This window comes from Pseudopipra pipra, chromosome 24 (assembly GCF_036250125.1).
Source record: "Pseudopipra pipra isolate bDixPip1 chromosome 24, bDixPip1.hap1, whole genome shotgun sequence".
Lineage (NCBI taxonomy): Eukaryota > Metazoa > Chordata > Aves > Passeriformes > Pipridae > Pseudopipra > Pseudopipra pipra.
In genome coordinates, this window is record NC_087572.1 from 1,640,356 (window position 1) to 1,659,999 (window position 19,644).

The window sequence follows — 19,644 nt, forward strand, 5'->3', positions numbered from 1 at the left end:
GAGCAGGATTGTGCCCTCACCTACCTCGGGCATCAGCTCTGCCAGCTGCAGCCCTCCCTGTTATTGTGTTTTTAAGTAGTTTGCTGGCTCTGCAGCACTTTGAGAGCAGAGAGGTGAGGGCAAGGGACGTTTTGGCCCATTTGCTGCTGCTCTCTGTGCACATCTGCTGGGCTCTTCCTGCTGGTAAAGCAATACAGAACTTGCCTTTTCTTGCTCTTTCCCTTAAATGGTCCATTTTTTGCATAGCAGCAGGCAGGGAGGACGTGCTGCCTTAGGCAAAGCACCTCACCTTTTTCCCTGGCAGGTCAGTGCTGAAAGGTCTTTTAATTAAAAGAGAAGCTGTTAATTCCGAAAGAAAAGGCACAGAGGTTTTTCCAGCACCGCTCCAGGGAGGTTTTGCAGGGATCAGCAGCCTTCCTGCTGCTCTGCAGGGCAGGAGGGAACTTGGCCCCTGAGGCTTCCTGGGTGTGTGTTTGAGAAAATGAGCGTGGGGAGTTCTGTAAATACACGTGCTCTTCCCAGAGCAGGGCCAGGCAGGGAACACGTGCAGTTTGGCTCTCAGCTGGCTCAGGGAGGTCTGGGGAGCTGCTCCTGCATGGAAAGCAGAGGGTGTTGCTGTGTGGGAGACCCTGAGCCTGGACCCAGGAGCTGTGTGGGGAGGGAGAACCGTGGAATCGTTGAGGGTGGAGAAGAACTTTGAAGGTCACCAAAGTCCAACCATCAGCCCAGCCCCACGTTCACCACTAAACCAGGCCCTCAAGAGCCACATCCCATGATTTTTGAACGCTTCCAAGGGTGGTGGCTCCAGCAGTGCCCTGGGCAGCCTGTTCCCATGCCAGGATTGGGTTAATGCAGCTCCTTGGCCTTGGGGCAGAGCTGGCTCTGGCAGGGGACACTGAGCTGTGCCAGTGCCTGCAGGAGGCCAGGAGCACCTGCAGGTGCTGTCAGCATTCCCATTTCCATGCCAGGGCAGTGCAGAGGCTGCTGCTTGTACCTGAGCCACCCAGAGCTGTGTCCCTGCAGCAGGAGGTCACCCTCCTGTCCCCCCAGGGCCCTGCCCAGGCTGTCTCCAGTTGCCTCTCTTTAGTTTGTGAGTCCCTTTGGAGCTGGAGGGCTCCTGGTGCAGTGGAACTGTCCTGGTGATTAATGGCTTGGAGCTGCTGCCACACAAATCCTCATTTCCCCCCTGCTGGCCCAGCCCCTGCTGCAGGAACAAGGGCATGGATTTGCCCACTGGTGTGATCCCAGCAGGAGCTCTGTTTTCTGTGCAGACAGCTGGTGGAGCCCAGGGACTCTTAGCAGGGCATGAGAGACAATTTGTTTGCACACCTGGCTGTCACATCTGGACAAAACGCCCTGGCAGGCTCCTCTCAGCTCTGGAGCACTTCATAAATTCACTGTAATGGGATGAAGTTAAAAAGGTTTGACGTGCTCGTGGCAGGTGGAGGTTGTTTGAGGCGAGTCAGGCCAAGATCTGGGTCCTCCTGCATCCAGAATTGGCATCTTGTTATGGTAAAAAATGAAAGAAAAATGGGAAATAGGGGATTTTTAAGAGTTATGTTTGGGGGGGTATTTCTTCATCAGGTCTGTGTTTCTCTCTGATTCCTTACAGTGCCTTGTGGGGGGAATGTCACCACCCAGAATGGGACAGTTTACTCCCCTGGCTTCCCCAACCAGTACCCCAATTCCCAGGACTGCACTTGGCTCCTCACGGTGCCCGTGGGATATGGGATCCACCTCAACTTCACCCTGCTGCAGACAGAGCCCTACAACGACTTCATCACTGTGTGGTGGGTACAGCCCAGCTCTGGGGGCTCCATCTGGGAAAGGTGCCCTTGGCTTTTCCATGGGAACTGGAAAAGCTGGAGATGGGCTCAGCTCTGCTGCAGTGACACTGCTTTCTTCACCCCAGGGGCTTTCCAGGCTGGGAGCTTCCTTTTCTACTTGTAGGAGGGAAGAGAAATCATTATTTTTGCATTATTTCTTTTAATAGAAATAGATGGAAATATTATTTATGCACAGTGCTGCACATTATCAGCTTCAGGCAGCCAAGGGAGCACATGTAGCTGCTCTGCTTAAAGAGCTTGGGGCCGAATTCTTGGGCTTGTAGCACTCAATAAATGGTCTTCAGAATATCCCAGTGCCTGCTCTGCAAACAGGGAGTGACATTCCTTTGGAAAACCAGTCCTAGCTCTTCAGGTTCTGAGGTTAAAAGTGAAGTTCATGGTTGTAGTTGTCCACTGGGTGAGCACTGTGAGCCAGAAGAGATGATTCTGGTTCTCCTGGAAGCAGGGAGAGGGACTGGGGGGTCCAGGTCACTGCCCAGGGAGCTGCTGGGAAATGAAAAACAGATCTGGGAAAGGGAGGGCAAGGAAGGAAGAGCAGGGAGGAGTGGAGGAGGAGGAGGAAGGGTTGTTATCTGAGGTTAAGAACATGTACTGATGCTCTTCTCCCGTGTTTCTGCCCTGCAGGGATGGAGCCCAGCAAACAGCCCCCCAGCTGGGTGTGTTCACTGGCAACTCTGCCAAGAAATCAGCCCAGAGCTCCTCCAACCAGGTCCTGCTGAAGTTCCACAGCGACGCAGCCAACGGGGGCATTTTTGCCATTTATTTCTATGGTCTGTATGGCTCGGGGGTGGGGGGGACAGGGAGCAGCTGGGAGGCAGGAATAGTGCTGGGAAAGATGGGAACAAACACTCTTGTTAACCTGGAGTCTTGCCCAAAGGGGCAGTTTTACAGGTCTCTTATGCTGCCTGTCAATCCCATCCTCTCCCTGGCACATCCCTCATGGACAGCCCTGCTTTGTTTGCCTAAAACTCCCCTTCCCTGCAGTTTGTGGATGCAGGATTCCCTTTTCCAGTGCTCTGCTAAACCAACTGGATCATCCTGGGAGCCTGTTTTCAATGATCCAGCAGAGACACAACTCCATTCCTCTGGGGAGGAGAAGGATTCCTGTAAATCCCTGGATTACTCAGGGATTCTTTGGTGTGAGGGCAGCAAAATCTTGGGTATTACATTAAATGAGAGCATTTGCTTGGTGGCACTAAACAAGAGCCTGACTGGAAATCGGATTAGCTGACAAGTTCCTGCAGCAAGTGCTGGGATTTGGGAAAGTGCAAATGGAGAACTTGCTCTTGCTTCAGGAATGTGAATTCCATGAATCCCATGCTGAGCCCCTGCAGAAGGGCTGGAGCTCAGCTCTGAGGGGTGGGTGTTCCAGGCACAGGCTGAATTTAAGGGATTGCTGAGCTCCAGAAGGAGCTGATTTCCTGCTGCTCTGAGATTAACATTCCCAAACAATGGAAGAGCTCTGCAGGAAAGGATGGTTTGGGCAGTTTGGCTCAGGAAGGAGGCAGAGGGTGGCCAGTGCTGCATTCCCACCCTTTGTGGTGGGAATGGGAGCCCCTCACTGCTGTGGGCAGAGCCCACAGGGCCATTCCTAAACCCTGAGGGGGTTTTATATGGAGATATAAAGTCTGGGATTGGGGCTGGAAGGGATCAGGGTGGTTTAACAGTCATTTATAACCTGTAGCCACTCTGGCAACTGCTTGGCCTGTTATGAAAGTCTCATTTATAGAACCATGGGATGCTCTGGGTTGGGAGGGACCCTGAAGATCACCCAGTTCCTGCCATGGGCAGGGACACCTCCCACCAGCCCCGGGGGCTCAGGATCCCTCCAGTGTCATGTGCCTGTGTTCTCCTCCCCTTGCACACCCAGGACAGGTGAGCCCATCCCTCAAATTGAAGAGAAGCCCTTGTGTTCCCTGCAAACACCCTGCTCTCCCACATACCTTTGGAAAAGCATTATCCTGCCCCACCTTATGGAGTAAGGAGATCAGGGCAAACCAACAGGGCATTTTACCACCCTCATCACCTCATTAAGGTGCTGCCAGGCCTGCCAGCCCTCCTGTGGGTGTGGAGAGTTCAACATCCACCCTGGGGTTGGCAGGAATTGATATTCAGGGGCAGCCCCAGCTCCAGCCTCTCCTAAATGAAAAGGCTGATCTGAATTTCAGGGGGAAGTTCTGCCTGTCTGGGGTCAGGTGCAGGGGGAGCAGAGAATGCAGGGAAGTGCTGAGCAAATAGCAGAAAATGTCTGGCATTAATATTCATTTGGTTGCTGGGACCAATATATCCAATTTACCCCCGCTCAGAGCTCTGGGGTGTTTGGTTTTGTGAGCACCCCCCTTCTCCTGAGCACCTGCTTTCCTTTTGCTCGCTGTGAGCTGGGATTTAATTTTTGGTGGAGAATTTGCCCTAAAAAAAATTTAATTTCTGCTCCTCAACTGGATTTCTTCCCACTGAGCCACATGGTACCCCCCAAAAGAACACCTAATGAGGCAAAGAGTAGAAATTTTGCCCTGTTTTGCCTTCTGTGAGCACTGACACTGACCTTGCACAGGTCACTCTGTGAACTCCAAGGAAGATCTGCAGTTGGAAATGCAGTTGGAAGCACCAGCACTCCTGGAATTCTTTCTGGAAGAAATTAATAATTCCAGGTTAAAAAGAAATCAGTGAATTCTGAGATCCCTGTTGAAGGACAGGCATTAAGGATGGAATTCCCTGAGTAATTATTGGAGCTGGAGCTGGGGGGGTTCTCCCTCCTCTGTGACTGCCCAGATCCCACTGAGGTCCCCAAAATCTTCCCTCAGTATCCCAAAAAGGTGCTGGTGGACCATTCAGTGTCCTCCAAAGGGACTGACACTGTGCAGGCACCTCCACCTCCCCTGACCTGCACCAGAACCTCCCCTGCACTGACCCAAACCTGTTTCCCACCGGGAGTGAGAAACTCTGGGGGACACAAATTCCCATCTCCAAGGGGTTTGGAGGCCTTGGCTGCATTTTGCCAATTCCTCCTCCTCGTGGAGAGGGGGGAGGGTTTTCCCTGAGTCCATCCTGTGGCTTTTCACCCCCAGCTGAACATCTGCTGCTCTTTTTTTTTGCCCTCCCAGCCTACCAGCTGTTCCGGTGCCAGCCTCCCACCATGGTCCCCAACGCCGAGATCATCACTGAGAACCAGGAGTTCAACATAGGTAACCTCTCCTCAGCCTCCCATCCCTCCTTCCCCCCTCTCCAGCTGCTGGGAATGCCCTTGGGAACACACACACCCCCACACCAGGAGCTGTGCCTGACCCTGCCCAACACCAGCACCAACTGGAGTCAAACTGCTCCCGTTGTCCCCAGGCTTTGGGGACTTTTCCTGTCCCTCTGAGCACAGAAGTGCTTTGGCTTTTGGGAGAGTGTTTGGGAACACTCAGGAATCTTTGGGTGTTTCTCACAGAGCCTCGTGTGGAAGCTCACAGGCCTTTATTCCTTTATTTACTGAGAACCTTTTCAGCCACATCCATGGTGCTCTCTGTGGGTTTTTTTGGCTGTTGCTCACAGTTCCAGCCACGTTTTAAGTGTCTGCAGCCACTGGAGTAGCCAAGATTTTTCGTACAGGGAAGGGATTTTTCTTGGAGGGAAGTCTCCACCTGAAATAACTTCACAAAGTCATGACAGTCCCAGTGTCACGACAGCAGCTCATCCCAGTGGGATTCCAGCATGCCTTTCCATGCCTCTTATTTCTGTATTTACACCTTTTCTTTCTTTGTTTACACCTTTTATTTCAGTATTTACACCCCTTATTTCTGTAATTGCACCTTTTAGTTCTGTATTTACACCTTTTAGTTCTGTAATTATACCTTTTATTTCTGTATTTACACCTTTTATTTCTGTATTTACACCTTTTATTTCTGTATTTACACCTTTTATTTCTGTATTTACACCTTTTATTTCTGTATTTACACCTTTTATTTCTGTATTTACACCCTTTATTTCTGTAATTATACCTTTTATTTCTTTGTTTACACTTTTTTATTTCTGTATTTACACCTTTTATTTCTTTGTTTATACCTTTTATTTCTGTATTTACACCTTTTATTTCTTTGTTTACACCTTTTATTTCTGTGTTTACACCTTTTATTTCTGTATTTACACCTTTTATTTCTTTGTTTACACTTTTTATTTCTGTGTTTATACCCTTTATTTCTGTGCTTACACCCTTTATTTCTGTGCTTACACCCTTTATTTCTGTGTTTACACCCTTTATTTCTGTGTTACACCCTTTGTTTCTGCCTGTTCTCAGTGGCAGAGGCACAGCCAAGGGCCCCCATCCCAGGGCACGGTTCAGCCTGGATGAATTCCATCTTTCCCTTGGGTTGAGGTGGTTTTTCCCTGTCTGCAGGTGACACAGTGAGGTACCGGTGCCTGCCCGGCTTCACCCTGATTGGAAACGAAATCCTGACCTGCAAACTCGGCACTCACCTGCAGTTTGAGGGGCCTCCCCCCACGTGTGAAGGTAAAGCTGGGGGTGCCCAGGGTGCTGGTCCCACAGTCCCTGCTCTTCCCTGCCCAGGGATTGTTCCCAGGGATTGTTCCCAGGGATTGTTCCCAGGGATTGTTCCCAGCCATCCCATTCCCAGGATGGCTGAGGGAGGGAGCTGGGGGAGGTTTTCTTGCACATTCTGCGTATTTGGGGTGAATTCTCCCCATCTCCAGGGTGCCAGGAGTGCCAAACCTCCCGTCAGGACCTTGTGAGGAGGGAGGTGAGACCCTCCCTGGGCAGGGCAGGGCAGTGCCAGGGCTGAGCTCCTTGGCTGGGCTCCCACAGCACCCAGGGAGCAGCAGGAGAGGGGGACTGGGGGGTTTGGTGCAGCAGCTCTGATAAACCATGAGAGAAGGTTCAGAGAATCACAGAACATCCTGAGCTGGAAGGACCCCCAAGGACCATCCAGTCCAAGCCCTGGCCCTGCCCAGACACCCCAAAAATCCCCCCCTGTCCCTGAGAGGATCATCCAAACCCTCCTGGAGCTCTGGCAGCCTTGGGGCTGTGACCAACCCCCAGGGAGCCTGTTCAGTGCCCAACCAGTTCCAATTCCTGTCCCTCCACCCCTTGCTGGCTCCAGGGATTCTCTGGGATCTCCACATGGTCTGGGGGGGTTGCCTCATGTCGGGTACCCCTGGACTGTACCCCAAGTGTTCAGGGAGGCCCTTGGAGCTTGTCCTTCCCCGAGCAGTGCTGGGACACTGCTGCACTCTCCAGGCCACTGGAGATGTCCTTCCCTTGGGAAGGGGAGGAGTGCTGGGCTGCCAGAGCCACAGGGACAGCCAGAGGAGGAGCAGGCAGGCAATCTGCAGGAACAGCTCCTCTGTTAGTGCCACGGAATGTCTGACACAGGAGAGGAATGAAAGGCCCAGCACGCTGGTTGCACACCTTGCTGCTGCTCAGGAGGGATCCCAGAGATGCTTCCCTGCTCCCATGTTCCTTTTTTTATCCTCTGCCTTCCTGCTGGGGCTTTTGTTCACTCCAGCAGCGATTATTTCATCTCCTTCATTCCCTCCTATCTGGACATTTTTACCATATAATGGGATATTTTTCTATGGCTTTATTCTCTCTGAAAAAGCACGAGCTGAAGGAGAGAAAGGGAGGTCATTCAATTATTTACTGGTGGTTGTTAGCCTGGGGGTAAAGGGACTGCTTAAATTACATCTGGCCACCAATTTCTAGAGGTCAAAAAATCACTGATGGGATTAAGGATTTGGAAAGAATACACTGTTCTTTCTGGGTACTTCTGGCTATTTTCTATTCATACAAGCCCAGCGTTTGCACTGGGGTTTAGTGGCAATTATGGATAAATAAAGATCCCTTTCTTTATGCTTTCTGCTCCCTCTGTGTGTGTTTGCCCCCTCTTTTGGGGTATTTTTGTTGGCCTTTTTTTCTGTAGTGCTTTCAGCTGGGTTTTGTATTTCCAGGAGCTGAATGGGGTGTAGTGATTAGAGGAAGGAGTTGGAGCTCTTATGTGCCAGATAACAACTCTGTGGGTGACCTGAGATAAACCTGTAGTTCCACACTTTGTTCTAACCCAGGAGAGAGAGTTTCCAGGGATTCCTGGGGAGCCTTTTGTCCCTCAGGGACAGTTGTTTGGTTGTGGGGCTGCTCATTTTGAAAGGGATGTGAGATCACCCCGAGGCTGTTGAAAAGCTTTGTTTGCACTGTTGCTTTTTGCCCCTTTCTTTGAATGGGACAGTTGTTGGGATTTGTGGGACCACAGCCCAGATCAGGCTCTGGGGGTTCTCCATGAGCCCCAGGGGCCAAGGTGTGCAGAGTTGTGCTCTGCCTCAGCCTGGCTCATCAAGACAGACCTTCTTGGCCACAGTATCTTGTGCTTTCATCCTCCCTCTGACAAACAGGAAAATTCCCTTTGTGTTGTCTCTCCTCCACCTTTCCTGCAGTTCACTGCCCCATGAACCAGGTGATGACAGACTCCACTGGTGTGATCCTCAGCCAGAGCTTCCTGGGGAGTTACCCCCACTTCCAGACCTGTTCCTGGGCGGTGAAGGTCGAGCCTGGGTACAACATCTCCCTCACCATCGAGTACTTCCTCAGTGAGAAGCAGTACGACGAGTTTGAGATCTTTGATGGTAAGAGATCCACCCCCTGGACCTGGGGGGGTTGGAACTGGGTGATCTTTAAGGTCCCTTCCAGCCCAAACCACCCCGTGATTCTGTAATTCCGTGACTTTGTGGCAGTCAAGGGGGAAGGAAAGGAATGGCAGAGGTTTGTTAGTGGTTATCCCTGTTCCCAGAGCGCTCCAAAGTCAGCTTCCCACTGCACTGCCTGTAACCTTCTGCTGAACTTGGAGCTCCTCCTAAACCTCATCGATTCTCTGCATAAGAAAACATCAGTGATTTGATTTTTGGATGGATCTAAAGTGTTTTTCGAAGGGGCAGGAGTTAGCGAGCTCCCGGGAGAAATGGGAGCAGAGATTGCTGCCAGGGAGGAGCTGGGAAGGTGGGAATTCTCATCCCTGAAGACCAGGCAGCCCAGATTCTCTAGGCCCACGAGTTCCCAGGATTGGAGAGGGATCTCAGGCCCGGAGAGGGGGGATCTGTCAGCATTCCCAGGGAAGCAGCTCCATGACCAGTGCAGAACATGAGTGTCGTGCTGGTGCTCCTGGAGCTGCCTGCTGGGACCTGAGCCCGAGGCATCTTCCCTGGAGCAAATCCTGGTCTTCCTGTGATCAGCTGGGCTTCACTTGCCGTGGGGTTCCCAGGAGCCAGTGCCAGCCCTGCCACACTCGTGTTCCCGGGATCACAGCGACGGCTCCTCAACGCTCCCGTTCCAAAGGACCACGAGTGACTCTGTGTCAGCCCTGACTTTTCCCTGTTCCCTCCTTTCCCCCCAGGTCCCTCTGGCCAGAGTCCCCTGCTCCTGTCTCTGAGTGGGAACTACTCAGCCCCTCTGACCGTGACCAGCAGCGGGAACAACGTCTTCCTCCGCTGGTCCTCGGATCATGCCTACAACAGGAAAGGCTTCAAAATCCGCTACTCTGGTGAGCTCCCAGCAGGGCTGAGGGGGCTCCTCCTCAGCCAGGGGTCTCCACAAAGCTCCTGCAGAGGGGCACAGACCATCTGTGAGGGCAGAAGCTGCCAAGGAAAGGCAGGTTGTGCCCAGGAGAAACCTCGAAGCCTTGGCTGGTTTTTCCACCACTCTGAAGAATCAGAACCAGGGTTACAGAGTCATGACCAGGAGAAAGTCCAGGAAGAGACCTTGAAGCTTTGGTTGGCTTCTCAACCACTCCTCAGAGTCAGAACCAGGATGTAGAGAGTCATTGATTCCAGGGGGGTTGGATTGGAATTGGGAAAGACTTCTTGATGAGGGGGTGGCCAGGCACTGGAACAGGCTGCCCAGGGAAGTGATGGAGTCACAGCCCTTGGAAGTGTTCAGAAAATGTGTAGATGTGGTGCTTGGGGACGTGGTGTGGTGGTGGGTTAATGGTTGGACCTGATGCCCTTTGAGGTGTTCTCCAACCTTAATGATTCCATAATTGTATGGATGAGGTGCCTCTGGATCTGGATGAAGGAAACCCATCCCAAAAATTGCTGTGTTCCTGAATTATTGTGTGCTCTCACTGTGACATGTTGGAAGATGAACATCCCAAAACATCAGCATTGTGTCAGGAGCTGCATGAGGCACAACTTCCATGTGGCTGATGGTGTCTCACGTGGTTAAACACGCTGTGCTCCTGCTCAGGTGTTCTCCTCCAGCTCCTGGGAGCAGGACCAGGGGCTCTTGGTTGCTCACTCAGCACAAACCCACTGCTGAAGAGCGAATATTTGCTGGGAACTCCTTCAAATGAGTTATTGTGTTTCAGAACTTGGCAAATCTTAATTAATGGAAGTTATAAAACCGGGTTGAGAACTTGCCAGTATGTCCTAAATAAATAATGACTTTACTTAGTAAATGAATTAAGTAATATTTAATTATGAGAAATTAGTCTTTATTTCCAGAGCTGAGTGAAAGTTGGACTGGAGCCCCTTTGCCTTTCCCCCTTTGACTTTGTGTTTATCCATCACAGATCTGGCGCAGCCTCAGGTCGGGGTGTAAGTCCCGAAAATGGGAAGGGAATTCCCTTGCTGCTGCCCCATCCAGGGATTGATTTCTTTTCTCCTGCCCCTCTCCAGCTCCTTACTGCAGCCTCCCCCAGCCCCCAGCCCACGGGATGATCCTGAGCCACACCGGGCTGAGCCCCGGCAGCTCCGTCCGCTTCGGCTGCGACTCCGGGTACCGCCTGGCCGGGCACAGCACCAGCACCTGCACCCAGCACCCCCAGGGCTACTTCCACTGGAGGGAGGCCACCCCTCTGTGCCAAGGTGAGAGCACTGATGGGCTTTTAGAAAGATCCAGCAGCGACGGGGAGGATGGAGGAGAAGGCGGTGAAATTACAAAAATATCGGAATTCCTCTAATTCCCCGTCGAGTCGGGCATGCAGGGGGGCACTGAGGGGTGATCCTCGTGTGCAGGTCCTTGGGAGTAGATGGGCAAAGAGGGAAGGGAGTAAGTGTTTGGGGGCATTGAGAATGGGTGATTAACAAATCATCTGTGTGAAGGCTCCCAGGGCAGAAGTGTTTGAACCCTCGGTGACCACACAGCCAGGCCTTGGTTGAGAGTGGGAGAAGCTATTGCTTGGGAGGGTCTGGAAAGGCTTGGGAGGATCTGGAAAGGCTTGAGAGGATCTGAAAAGGCTTGGAAGAATCTGGAAAGGCTGCCAGGAGTAGGGGTCCTGCTCTGTTTTAGTGGCTGGAATTTCCTTCAGTAATTCTGGAAGTGCCCTCTTAGGTCTGTTTGTGTCAACGGGGGGCGAGGAATTTCTGAGGGTTCACGTGGTTCCTGTTGGCTTCATCTGAGATTTAGGCATGTGGTTGTTCTTTCCACGTTTCCTCCTAATTAACCATAATCTCTGTGACATGTCATACCCAGCATGGAGCAAATTCCAGGCAGGGGAGGGAGGGGGGACAGGGCACTGTGCCCCAGTGGGGTTTTGCTTCTGTTCCGTCCCGTTCTCTCTCTGTTCATTTTCTGATTGCACCTTTTTCTGCACCCGCCAATCATCCCAGTTCCTTTGTGCTGCTAAAATGCCCATCTTTATTCTGATGAAGCCTTTCAGTGTCTTTGAACATTCATCCATGTTCCAAGGGGACCGAGCGCTGGGGATTAATATTGCATCGACTTCCCTGGAAACCAGCCAGGGAACAGAGACAGCACAGGCACCACCAGCTCACTGCAGTGTCTGCACTGCTGGCCAGGCCAGGCTGGAGGGAACAGTGGGATTGTTTAGTGTGGGAGGTACCAAGAAGCCCTGAAAAAAATCCTTTCTGTGCTCCTGAGTCGCTCGGGCCCTTCGGGAGCTGCACCTCGGAAGGGTGGCTTCATGCTGGGGCTGCTCATTTCCCTCTGCAGTTGATTTAGATGTGAGTGGAAAGCAGTAAATCAAGATCCTGCTGCCCCATCCCGCTGGCAAGGGGGAGCTGGGAAGCTGGGCACAGGCTCAGGTAGGGATTTAGCCTCCCTGAAAACAGGATGGGGCAAAGCCAAGTGCTGGAAGGAGCAGCTGAACAGCACAGCGAGGGCTGTCATGGCAACTGTGCCTCCCTTAGCCCAGGGCAAGGGATCCTCTGATTTACTGCATCTTTTTTTTGAAGGAGAATCATGTAATCCAGAACAGGTACAAGTGCTGCTCAGCTTCACTGCCCTGCAGTGCTGCTGGAATGTCACCTGAGCCTCGTGTGCAGCTCCAAAAGCTGGGTTTACTTCCAGAGGGGTAGTGGTGTGTGGGGACTGGGTTTTAAAGGGGAAGGAGGGGAGGAGATCCAGGGGGGATGTGTGGGGAGGTTGGGAGAGGCTGTGCCAGGATGGGGTGACCCTGACAGCCAGGGTTCAAAGCAGAAACAAGTCCCTGAGCAGCAGTTCCCAGGTCAGCAGGGAAGGAATCAGAGCCAGACCATCCATGGCTTGTTCTACCAGGCCTGGAAATGTTGGGAAGCTCCTGTGGTGTTGCTGAGCACCCCAGATCTGCACTGTGGGCAGGGATTTCCCATGGGAGCTGCACTGGGAGCACCAAACCCATCCTGCACCTTCAGCTGAAGGTGTGACATGTCAGGAGCCTGATGGGCACAATCCATGGTGCCACTCCATGGCAGAGAAAGAATTTGGGGGCTGATTCCCAGCATTTCAGGTGGGCTCCTGATCCAGTTTCCCCTTGGGAGGGGTGTGTGTCCTCACTGACCAAACAAAGAGCAGTTTGGTCAGGATCTTGGTGCTGGATGTCCCTCTGGAAGAGCCTGTCTTCCTCCAGCAAGGAGAACTTGCTGGGCATGTTAGATCCTGAGGCTGAAAGAAGCCCTTGGGGCAAGTCACCCTTTGTGTTTCCTTGGATTTCTATCAGGAATCTTAACCCTGGCCAGTGCCTTGGGATGAGTGCAGGCTGCAGGAGGGGAGTGAGCAGCAGTGAGCCAGAGCTGGAAGAGAATTGGTGGAGGAGCAGCTCCCCCCCAAGGCCTGGAACAGTGGCCAGGGCTGGCTCCACTTTTCCTCCAGCTACATAAAATCCAACATCCTTTTTTTTTTCCCCCAGATTGCTCTCTCAAAGCCAACTGGCAGTCTCTTGTTTTGGGCTGTGCTCAAATCCTCATCCTTTCAGGTGGCCGGGACCTCCCGGCGGAGGTTTGGGAACGGCATAAAATTGCCCCCCAGTCAGCCATGGCAGGAGGAGGGGAACTGGTGTGCCCATAAACACTCGGTCTAGTTAACAAGTGCCATTTCCCAAAGCTCCTTTCTGCCAGCTCATAATCCTCTCCCCCTTCCCCATCCCCTCTGAATAATCTTTACTACGTGCTCCGTCCTCGCTGACATTTCTGGAGGCAGCAGAGAATATTCTGCAGGGAACAATCCTGCCTTGGCACAGAGGGGAGAACACTCCATGATCTAATACCGCCTTCTCTGTCTCTGCTGCCTATTTTTAAGCAGCTTTGTTTTTGGAATCCCAGCTGCAGCCTTGCTTTCCCAGCCTCTGTCCCTTCTCCCAGCAGAGTTCCTGCACCTCCGAGCCCCCAGAGCTGCCCCTTCTCCTTTTGCCCTGGCTCCTGCTCTCTGTGGGTGACTCTGAGCCAAACACTGCTTTGATTTGCCCTGGAAGAACCTCTGCCATCCCTGGTTTTGGGGGATCCTGCCCACAGCTTGAGCCTCTGGAGCAGGGGGCAGGTTTATGGCCACCCCAAAAATCAAACATCTCTGCTTCATGTGGGGCTCTGTAAATAAAAACTTACTAATGTTTGCAGAGTGACAGAGAGGAGGTTTAAGTTGGATATTGGGAAGAAATCCTTCCCTGGGAGGGTGGGGAGGCCCTGGCACAGTTTCCCAGAGAAGCTGTGGCTGCCCCAGCCCTGGGAGTGTCCAGGTTGGACAGGGCTTGGAGCAACCTGGGCTAGTGGGAGGTGTCCCTGCCCATGGCAGGGGGTGGGACTGGATGGGCTTTAAGGTGCCTTCCAACACAACCCACCCTGGGATTGTATGAAATGAAGGCAAGAGGGAGCTCAGCCTCTCTGAGCTGGAGCACAGCTGGCCCTGGGCTCCCTTCCCTCCCTGGGCCTCAGCTTCCTGGGGGCAAAGAGAGGGGATGAGTTCTGGGGAAGCCTCAGGCTGCAGAAGAGAATGGAAGGGAGAAGGGAGAAGGTTTTGGGGGGGGTGGTGACGTGGGAAGGGCTCAGCTTCCCCCCCAGCCCCCGTGGCCAGATACAATGGAAAGGAATAACAGAACTGCCAGGTGGAAGGGAAAAGGTTGGACTTCCCAGGTCCCCTCTTTTCCCTGGGAATGAAATTGGTATTCAGTGTGGCTGCTTGTCTAGACACCCAGCCTTGGAGAGAGCTCCTGAGCCCGCCAGAGTGACATCCCTGTGATTATCAGCCCAGCCAGGGATGTGCCTGATCCTGCAGAATTGCTCACACCTCTGAGCAACACCAGCCCCTGCCAGCGCTGGGGGATCCTGCTCCAGCATCCCCAGGAGGAGCAGGAGTGGGATAAAAGCTGCTTGGACCTTGGGGGAGTGGTGGGAAGCTCTGGGGCTGTGCTGCTGCTGCTGCACACACTCGTTTGGTGTCTCTTCTCCAGCTCAGTGGGGTCCCTGTCACCAGAGGGTCACTTCTCTAAGGTTGCTGGTTTTCCAGCCCTGGTTGTTGTGCAGAGGGAATAACAGGAAGGTGAATGTGTTGGAGTGTCAGCACGAGGGTCAGGAGGCACGGGCTCAGCCTCCACCTCTGGCTCCTCCGGGAGGGGATGGATGTCCCTCAGAGCAGTTTGGAAATGCAGACAGGGGTGGGTTTGGTGTTGGCTGTGCTCTGTGGCAGCTCCTGCTCCTCTCAGAGCCCCACAGAGGCATTGGCAACCCACTGGCTGGTGGTCTCCCAGTGGAGCTTCCCCTTGGCCATCCCATCCTGTCCAGACGGGTTGGCTGGTCACCTCCAGCTCTGGCAAGATGGGCTTCCCCAGGGCCAAGGCTTGGAGAGGGATGGGGACCCACAGGAGGGTTTTGGAGGCAGGTCTGGGTTTGGCTTCCCAGCTCCTTTGAATGCCAAGAGAGAAGAGCAGCTGTGAGTGAGGGGCTCCCAGCGCTGCCATTCCCAGGGGAGGGAAGGAGGGTGACTGGGCTGCTCGTGTCCTGCAGGAGAAGTGAATGTGGCTCTTCTCTGTCCCTCTCTGGGGCCTGCCTGTCCCCTCCCTGCCCTGTTTGGGGCTCCCCTGGCTGCAGAGCCCAGGGTTTCAGCAGGAGTGGTGCAGAGCCTGCTCTCCCAAGCTCTGCCATCTCCAGCAGCCACTTGGCTCGGTGCCCATTTATCCATTTTTTCCCTGAACACCCCCCCCTTTACCTCCTCAGCCGTAACTCTAAATTTAGCCTTCCTTCTGCCACAACATAATTACACAATTTGCTGCCTTATGTAATCCAGAAGTGCTCTTGGAGAGGGGTTTGAGGTTGTTGCTGCTGTGGGATGTAAATACAGAGCGTTCTCGCCATCGAATCCGTTATCTCTGTGTGAAAACTTTGGAGTGCTGCGTTGATGCATTTTGTGTTACAGATATTATGGAAAGTACAGCCAGAGTCCTCTTCCAGGAGAAATTGGAATTCAGTGTTGGCTTTGCTGTTACTGTGCTGATAGGGTTGAAAATGTGATCCTCTGTGGAAGTGGACATTCCCTGCAGCTTCTGGAGCTGTTGTGAGAGTTCAGGGAGTGTTTGGATGATACTCTCAGGCACAGGGGGTGACTTTTGGGGATGGTCCTGTGCAGGGCTGAGGGTTGGACTCCATGATCCTTGTGGGTCCCTTCCAACTCAGCACATTCTGTGATCCTGTGAATAGGAGGGTTTGGGAGCTGCACTTTTGGCTCGCCACAAATCCGGGATAAAACGGGAAGCTGACTGATTTCTGAGCCGTGGTTTTTTTTCCCCAGCTCTGTCCTGTGGAGTTCCCAGAGCCCCCAGGAACGGGGTTGTCTTTGGCAAGGAGTACACAGTGGGCACAAAGGCCGTGTACCACTGCAACCAGGGCTTCCAGCTGCAGCCAGGATCAGAGCCCAGCACCGAGTGCCTGCAGTCGGGGCAGTGGAGCAACGGGAACCAGCCCCCCCAGTGCGTGGGTGAGTGTGGGAACAGCACATCCCCCCGGGAATTCTGGCTGTCCAGTCAGGGGTGTCTCCCACCTGTAGCATGGATGGCTTTGCCCCGTGGGTGTGGTGGTCAGGACAGTGTGTTTCTGATCCTGAATAGCTGGAGAAACGTCCCCTCTGGTGGGGTTTTGGTTTCCCACCTGTCCAGGTGGTGTCTCCTCACTGAAAACCCACCACACTCACAGAGTCACAGTCTGCTGAGCTGGGAGGGACCGTCAAGGATCATCCTGTCCAACTCCTGGCCCTGCACAGGCCCATCTCCAAGAGTCACCCCCTGTGCCCCAGAGGATCAGCCAAACCCTCCTGCAGCTCTGGCAGCCTTGGGGCTGTGCCCACTGCCCTGGGGAGCCTGGGCAGTGCCCAACCAGCCTCTGGGGGAAGAACCTTTGCCTGAGATCCAACCTGACCCTGCCCTGACACAGCTCCAGCCGTTCCCTGGGTGCTGTCCCTGCTCCCCCAGAGCAGAGCTCAGTCCCTGCCCCTCCTCTGCCCCTGCCCAGGAATTGGAACTGCACTGAGGTCTCCCCTCAGTCTCCTCTTCCCCAGCTGAACACCCCAAGTGCCCTCAGTGTCCTCCCACGGCTCCAAATCAAGTCCCTTCCCATCCTCGTTGCCTCCTTTGGACACTGTAACAATCAAACACCCAATAACACCTTTTCCTGTCCCCTTTTCCCCCCTGGCCCTGCCCCCCCGTGTCCAGCCGTCGCCTGTCCCGACATCGGCAGCATCGCGGTGGAGCACGGCCGGTGGCGGCTCACCTACGAGATCCAGTACCACTACAACGCCCAGCTCATGCTCATCTGCGACCCTGGCTACTACTACACGGGCCAGAGGGTCATCAGGTGCCAGGCCAACGGCAAGTGGAGCATAGGGGAGCCCATGCCCACCTGTAAAAGTAAGAGCACTCGGGGCAGGGCGGTCTCGCAGGGGATGGGGGCCTTTGCTTTCCCTTTGGTGGGTGCAGCCACCCCACAGCCCTGGCTGCTCTTGGCAGCACCTGAGATGGATGCACCAGAACTCTCTGTTAGAGGAGGGTTTGGATGCAGGGAGAGGTCACGTCCTGATGTGATTCTTGGTTTGATCTGAGCGGCTCTGGGTGAGCTCGAGCGCTCTGAGCTGTCGGGTCCCAGCAGCTTTGCTGTCACCTCTGCCAGCTGCTCTGAAGTTTGCTTTTAAGAAGGGAAAAATAAAACCTGCTGGTGTAAAACCTCCCCTCTTCCCTCTCCATGCAAACAGCAGGTTTACAAGGGTAGCAGTGTCACCTGTAAATCAAAACCACTCTGGGCAAACAAGCAGCTCTCAGTTGTTCTGCCACGACTGCTGTGCTTTGGATCTTCCCTCTTGTCAAAGGTGGAGGTTTTTTTCCCTCTCTAAGTGCAGACAGAGACAGAAGAACCTCTCCTTCCCTCCTGCCTCCCTTTGTTTGTGGAGATGTGACTGCGGGGTGGGTGACAGATGTACTTTTCCCCCCTGCCAGCTCTTCCGCCAGATCTGGGAGCAGGAGCCTGACCTCGTTTTATTCCCTCAGCCTTATTGCCACCTAAACTCAAATGACAGGATCTTGGCAGAGCACCGAGGTCACGAGCACCCAGCGTGAGTCCCTTGGCTGAGGGCAGGAGCTCCGGAGGGTTTGCAGATCTTTGAGGCAGAGAAAATAAAGATAAAAAAGGAGGAGCTGAAGTGTGTGGCTGGGAGCTGTGGCTGCAGGGCTCCAGCTGCTGCAAACCCACCTGGGTGTCCTCTGGGGGTCTCATTTTCAGGTGCCAGCTCTGTCCTGGAGGTCACAGGGTGAGGGAAAAGCTGGGTGTCACTTTTCATTGGAAATTTTGTGCCATTTCAAGGCAACGCTGGACAAGGGCTTGGGAGAATTGGGATTGTTCAGCCTGGACAAGAGAAGGCTTTGGGGTGACCTGATTGTGACCTTCCAGTGCCTGAAGGGAGCTGAGAGGAAGGATGGAGGGAGACTATTTACAAGGGCCTGGAGGGACAGGACAAGGGGAATGGCTTTAAGCTGGAAAAGGGGAGATCTGGTTGGGATATTGGGAAGAAATCCTTCCCTGGGAGGGTGGGGAGGCCCTGGCACAAGTTGCCCAGAGAAGCTGTGGCTGCCCCATCCCTGGAAGTGTCCAAGGCCAGCTTGGAGCAACCTGGGACAGTGGAAGGTGTCCCTGCCCATGGCAGGGGGTGGAACAGGATGAACTTTAAGGTCCCTTCCAACCCAAACCATTCTGGGATCGTGTGATGTTGTGGAATTCCTACAAGTCAAGTTTCCCACTGCACCTGACAATGGGTTAATGGTAGAAATATTCCTGTGTGAGAAACTTTCCGTGTGAAAAGCTCCTTTAGTTTCTTCCTGGCCTGTCTTTAGCACTCCCCTCGTGTCCTGAACATAAATATTAACAGCACTTGTATTTGTCACACTGTCTAACACAGCTCTGAATTGTTATTATCCTTGTAACTACTTAATAATCTTTCCCACTCATTCCTTACTCCGGTAAGGAGTGACTGAGGGAGGTTCTTCCCAAACCAGCTGCTCCCAGCCTGGTTTTGCTGACGGTGCTTTTGGGATCTGTCCTAGTTATCTCCTGCGGGGACCTGCCGACGCCTCCCAACGGGAACAAGATCGGGACCCTGACCAGCTACGGGGCCACAGCCATCTTCTCCTGCAACACTGGCTACACCCTGGTGGGCTCCCGGGTCAGGGAGTGCATGGCCAACGGGCTCTGGAGCGGGGCAGAGGTCAGATGTCTGGGTAGGTGTGGGGTTTGTTGGGAAAGAGCCCCGGTGGCAGCGTCCACGGCATGTTAGAAAGAGTCCTGATGGTGTTTTGGGAGGGAACTGGGGTTTTTTTCTACTTGCTGCAAGCAAGGACTCAGGGCAGGGTTAGGTTGGGTGTTAGAAAATGGTTCTTCCCCCAGAGGGTGGTTGGGCACTGCCCAGGCTCCCCAGGGTCTGGGCACAGCCCCAAGGCTGCCAGAGCTCCAGGAGGGTTTGGATGATCCTCTCAGGGACAGGGGGGGATTGTTGGGGTGTCTGTGCAGGGCCAGGGGTTGGACTGGATGATCCTTGTGGGTCCTTTCCCAATTCTGCTGGAGCTGTGGGGTTTTAAGTAGATCTAAAAAGGGAGCAGACTTTGATACCTGACTGCTCAATAGACACGAGGTGCTCAGAGACCTGAGAGCTTTAAACTGGTGGTGTTTATTTATGGTTGCTCTGCTTTGGTTTATTTATGGCAGCAGAGTCTGGAATTAATGGCCTCAAGCTGGAGGAGGACTGGTTAAATGGGATATTGGGGTGGTACTGGGCACAGGTTGCTGTGAGGAAAGGCTGGGAAAATTGGGATTGTTCAGCCTGGACAAGAGAAGGTTTTGGGGTGACCTGATTGTGACCTTCCAGTGCCTGAAGGGAGCTGAGAGGAAGGATGGAGGGAGACTATTTACAAGGGCCTGGAGGGACAGGACAAGGGGGAATGGCTTTAAGCTGGAAAAGGGGAGATTTGGGTGGGATATTGGGAAGGAATCCTTCCCTGGGAGGGTGGGGAGATTCTGAGATTCTGGAGCACCTCTGCTATGAAGAAAGGCTGGGAGAATTGGGATCATTCAGCCT

General features: G+C 53.5%; 1 protein-coding gene across 3 annotated transcripts in view; it reads left to right on the plus strand.

Moving 5' to 3' along the window:
• Nucleotides 1–19,644, plus strand: part of CSMD2 (CUB and Sushi multiple domains 2) — a 284,784-nt gene that overhangs the window by 200,154 nt on the left and 64,986 nt on the right. For all 3 annotated transcript variants that reach the window (XR_010425057.1, XM_064635158.1, XM_064635159.1), the window contains 10 exons: nt 1,613–1,790; nt 2,472–2,617; nt 4,952–5,032; nt 6,226–6,339; nt 8,274–8,462; nt 9,227–9,373; nt 10,506–10,694; nt 15,823–16,008; nt 16,739–16,933; nt 18,617–18,790. Coding sequence is in view for 2 of the 3 variants with exons in the window: in XM_064635158.1 (XP_064491228.1) it covers nt 1,613–1,790; nt 2,472–2,617; nt 4,952–5,032; nt 6,226–6,339; nt 8,274–8,462; nt 9,227–9,373; nt 10,506–10,694; nt 15,823–16,008; nt 16,739–16,933; nt 18,617–18,790 (1,599 nt within the window). In the remaining variant the exon portion in view is untranslated. The remainder of the gene's footprint in view (nt 1–1,612; nt 1,791–2,471; nt 2,618–4,951; nt 5,033–6,225; nt 6,340–8,273; nt 8,463–9,226; nt 9,374–10,505; nt 10,695–15,822; nt 16,009–16,738; nt 16,934–18,616; nt 18,791–19,644) is intronic.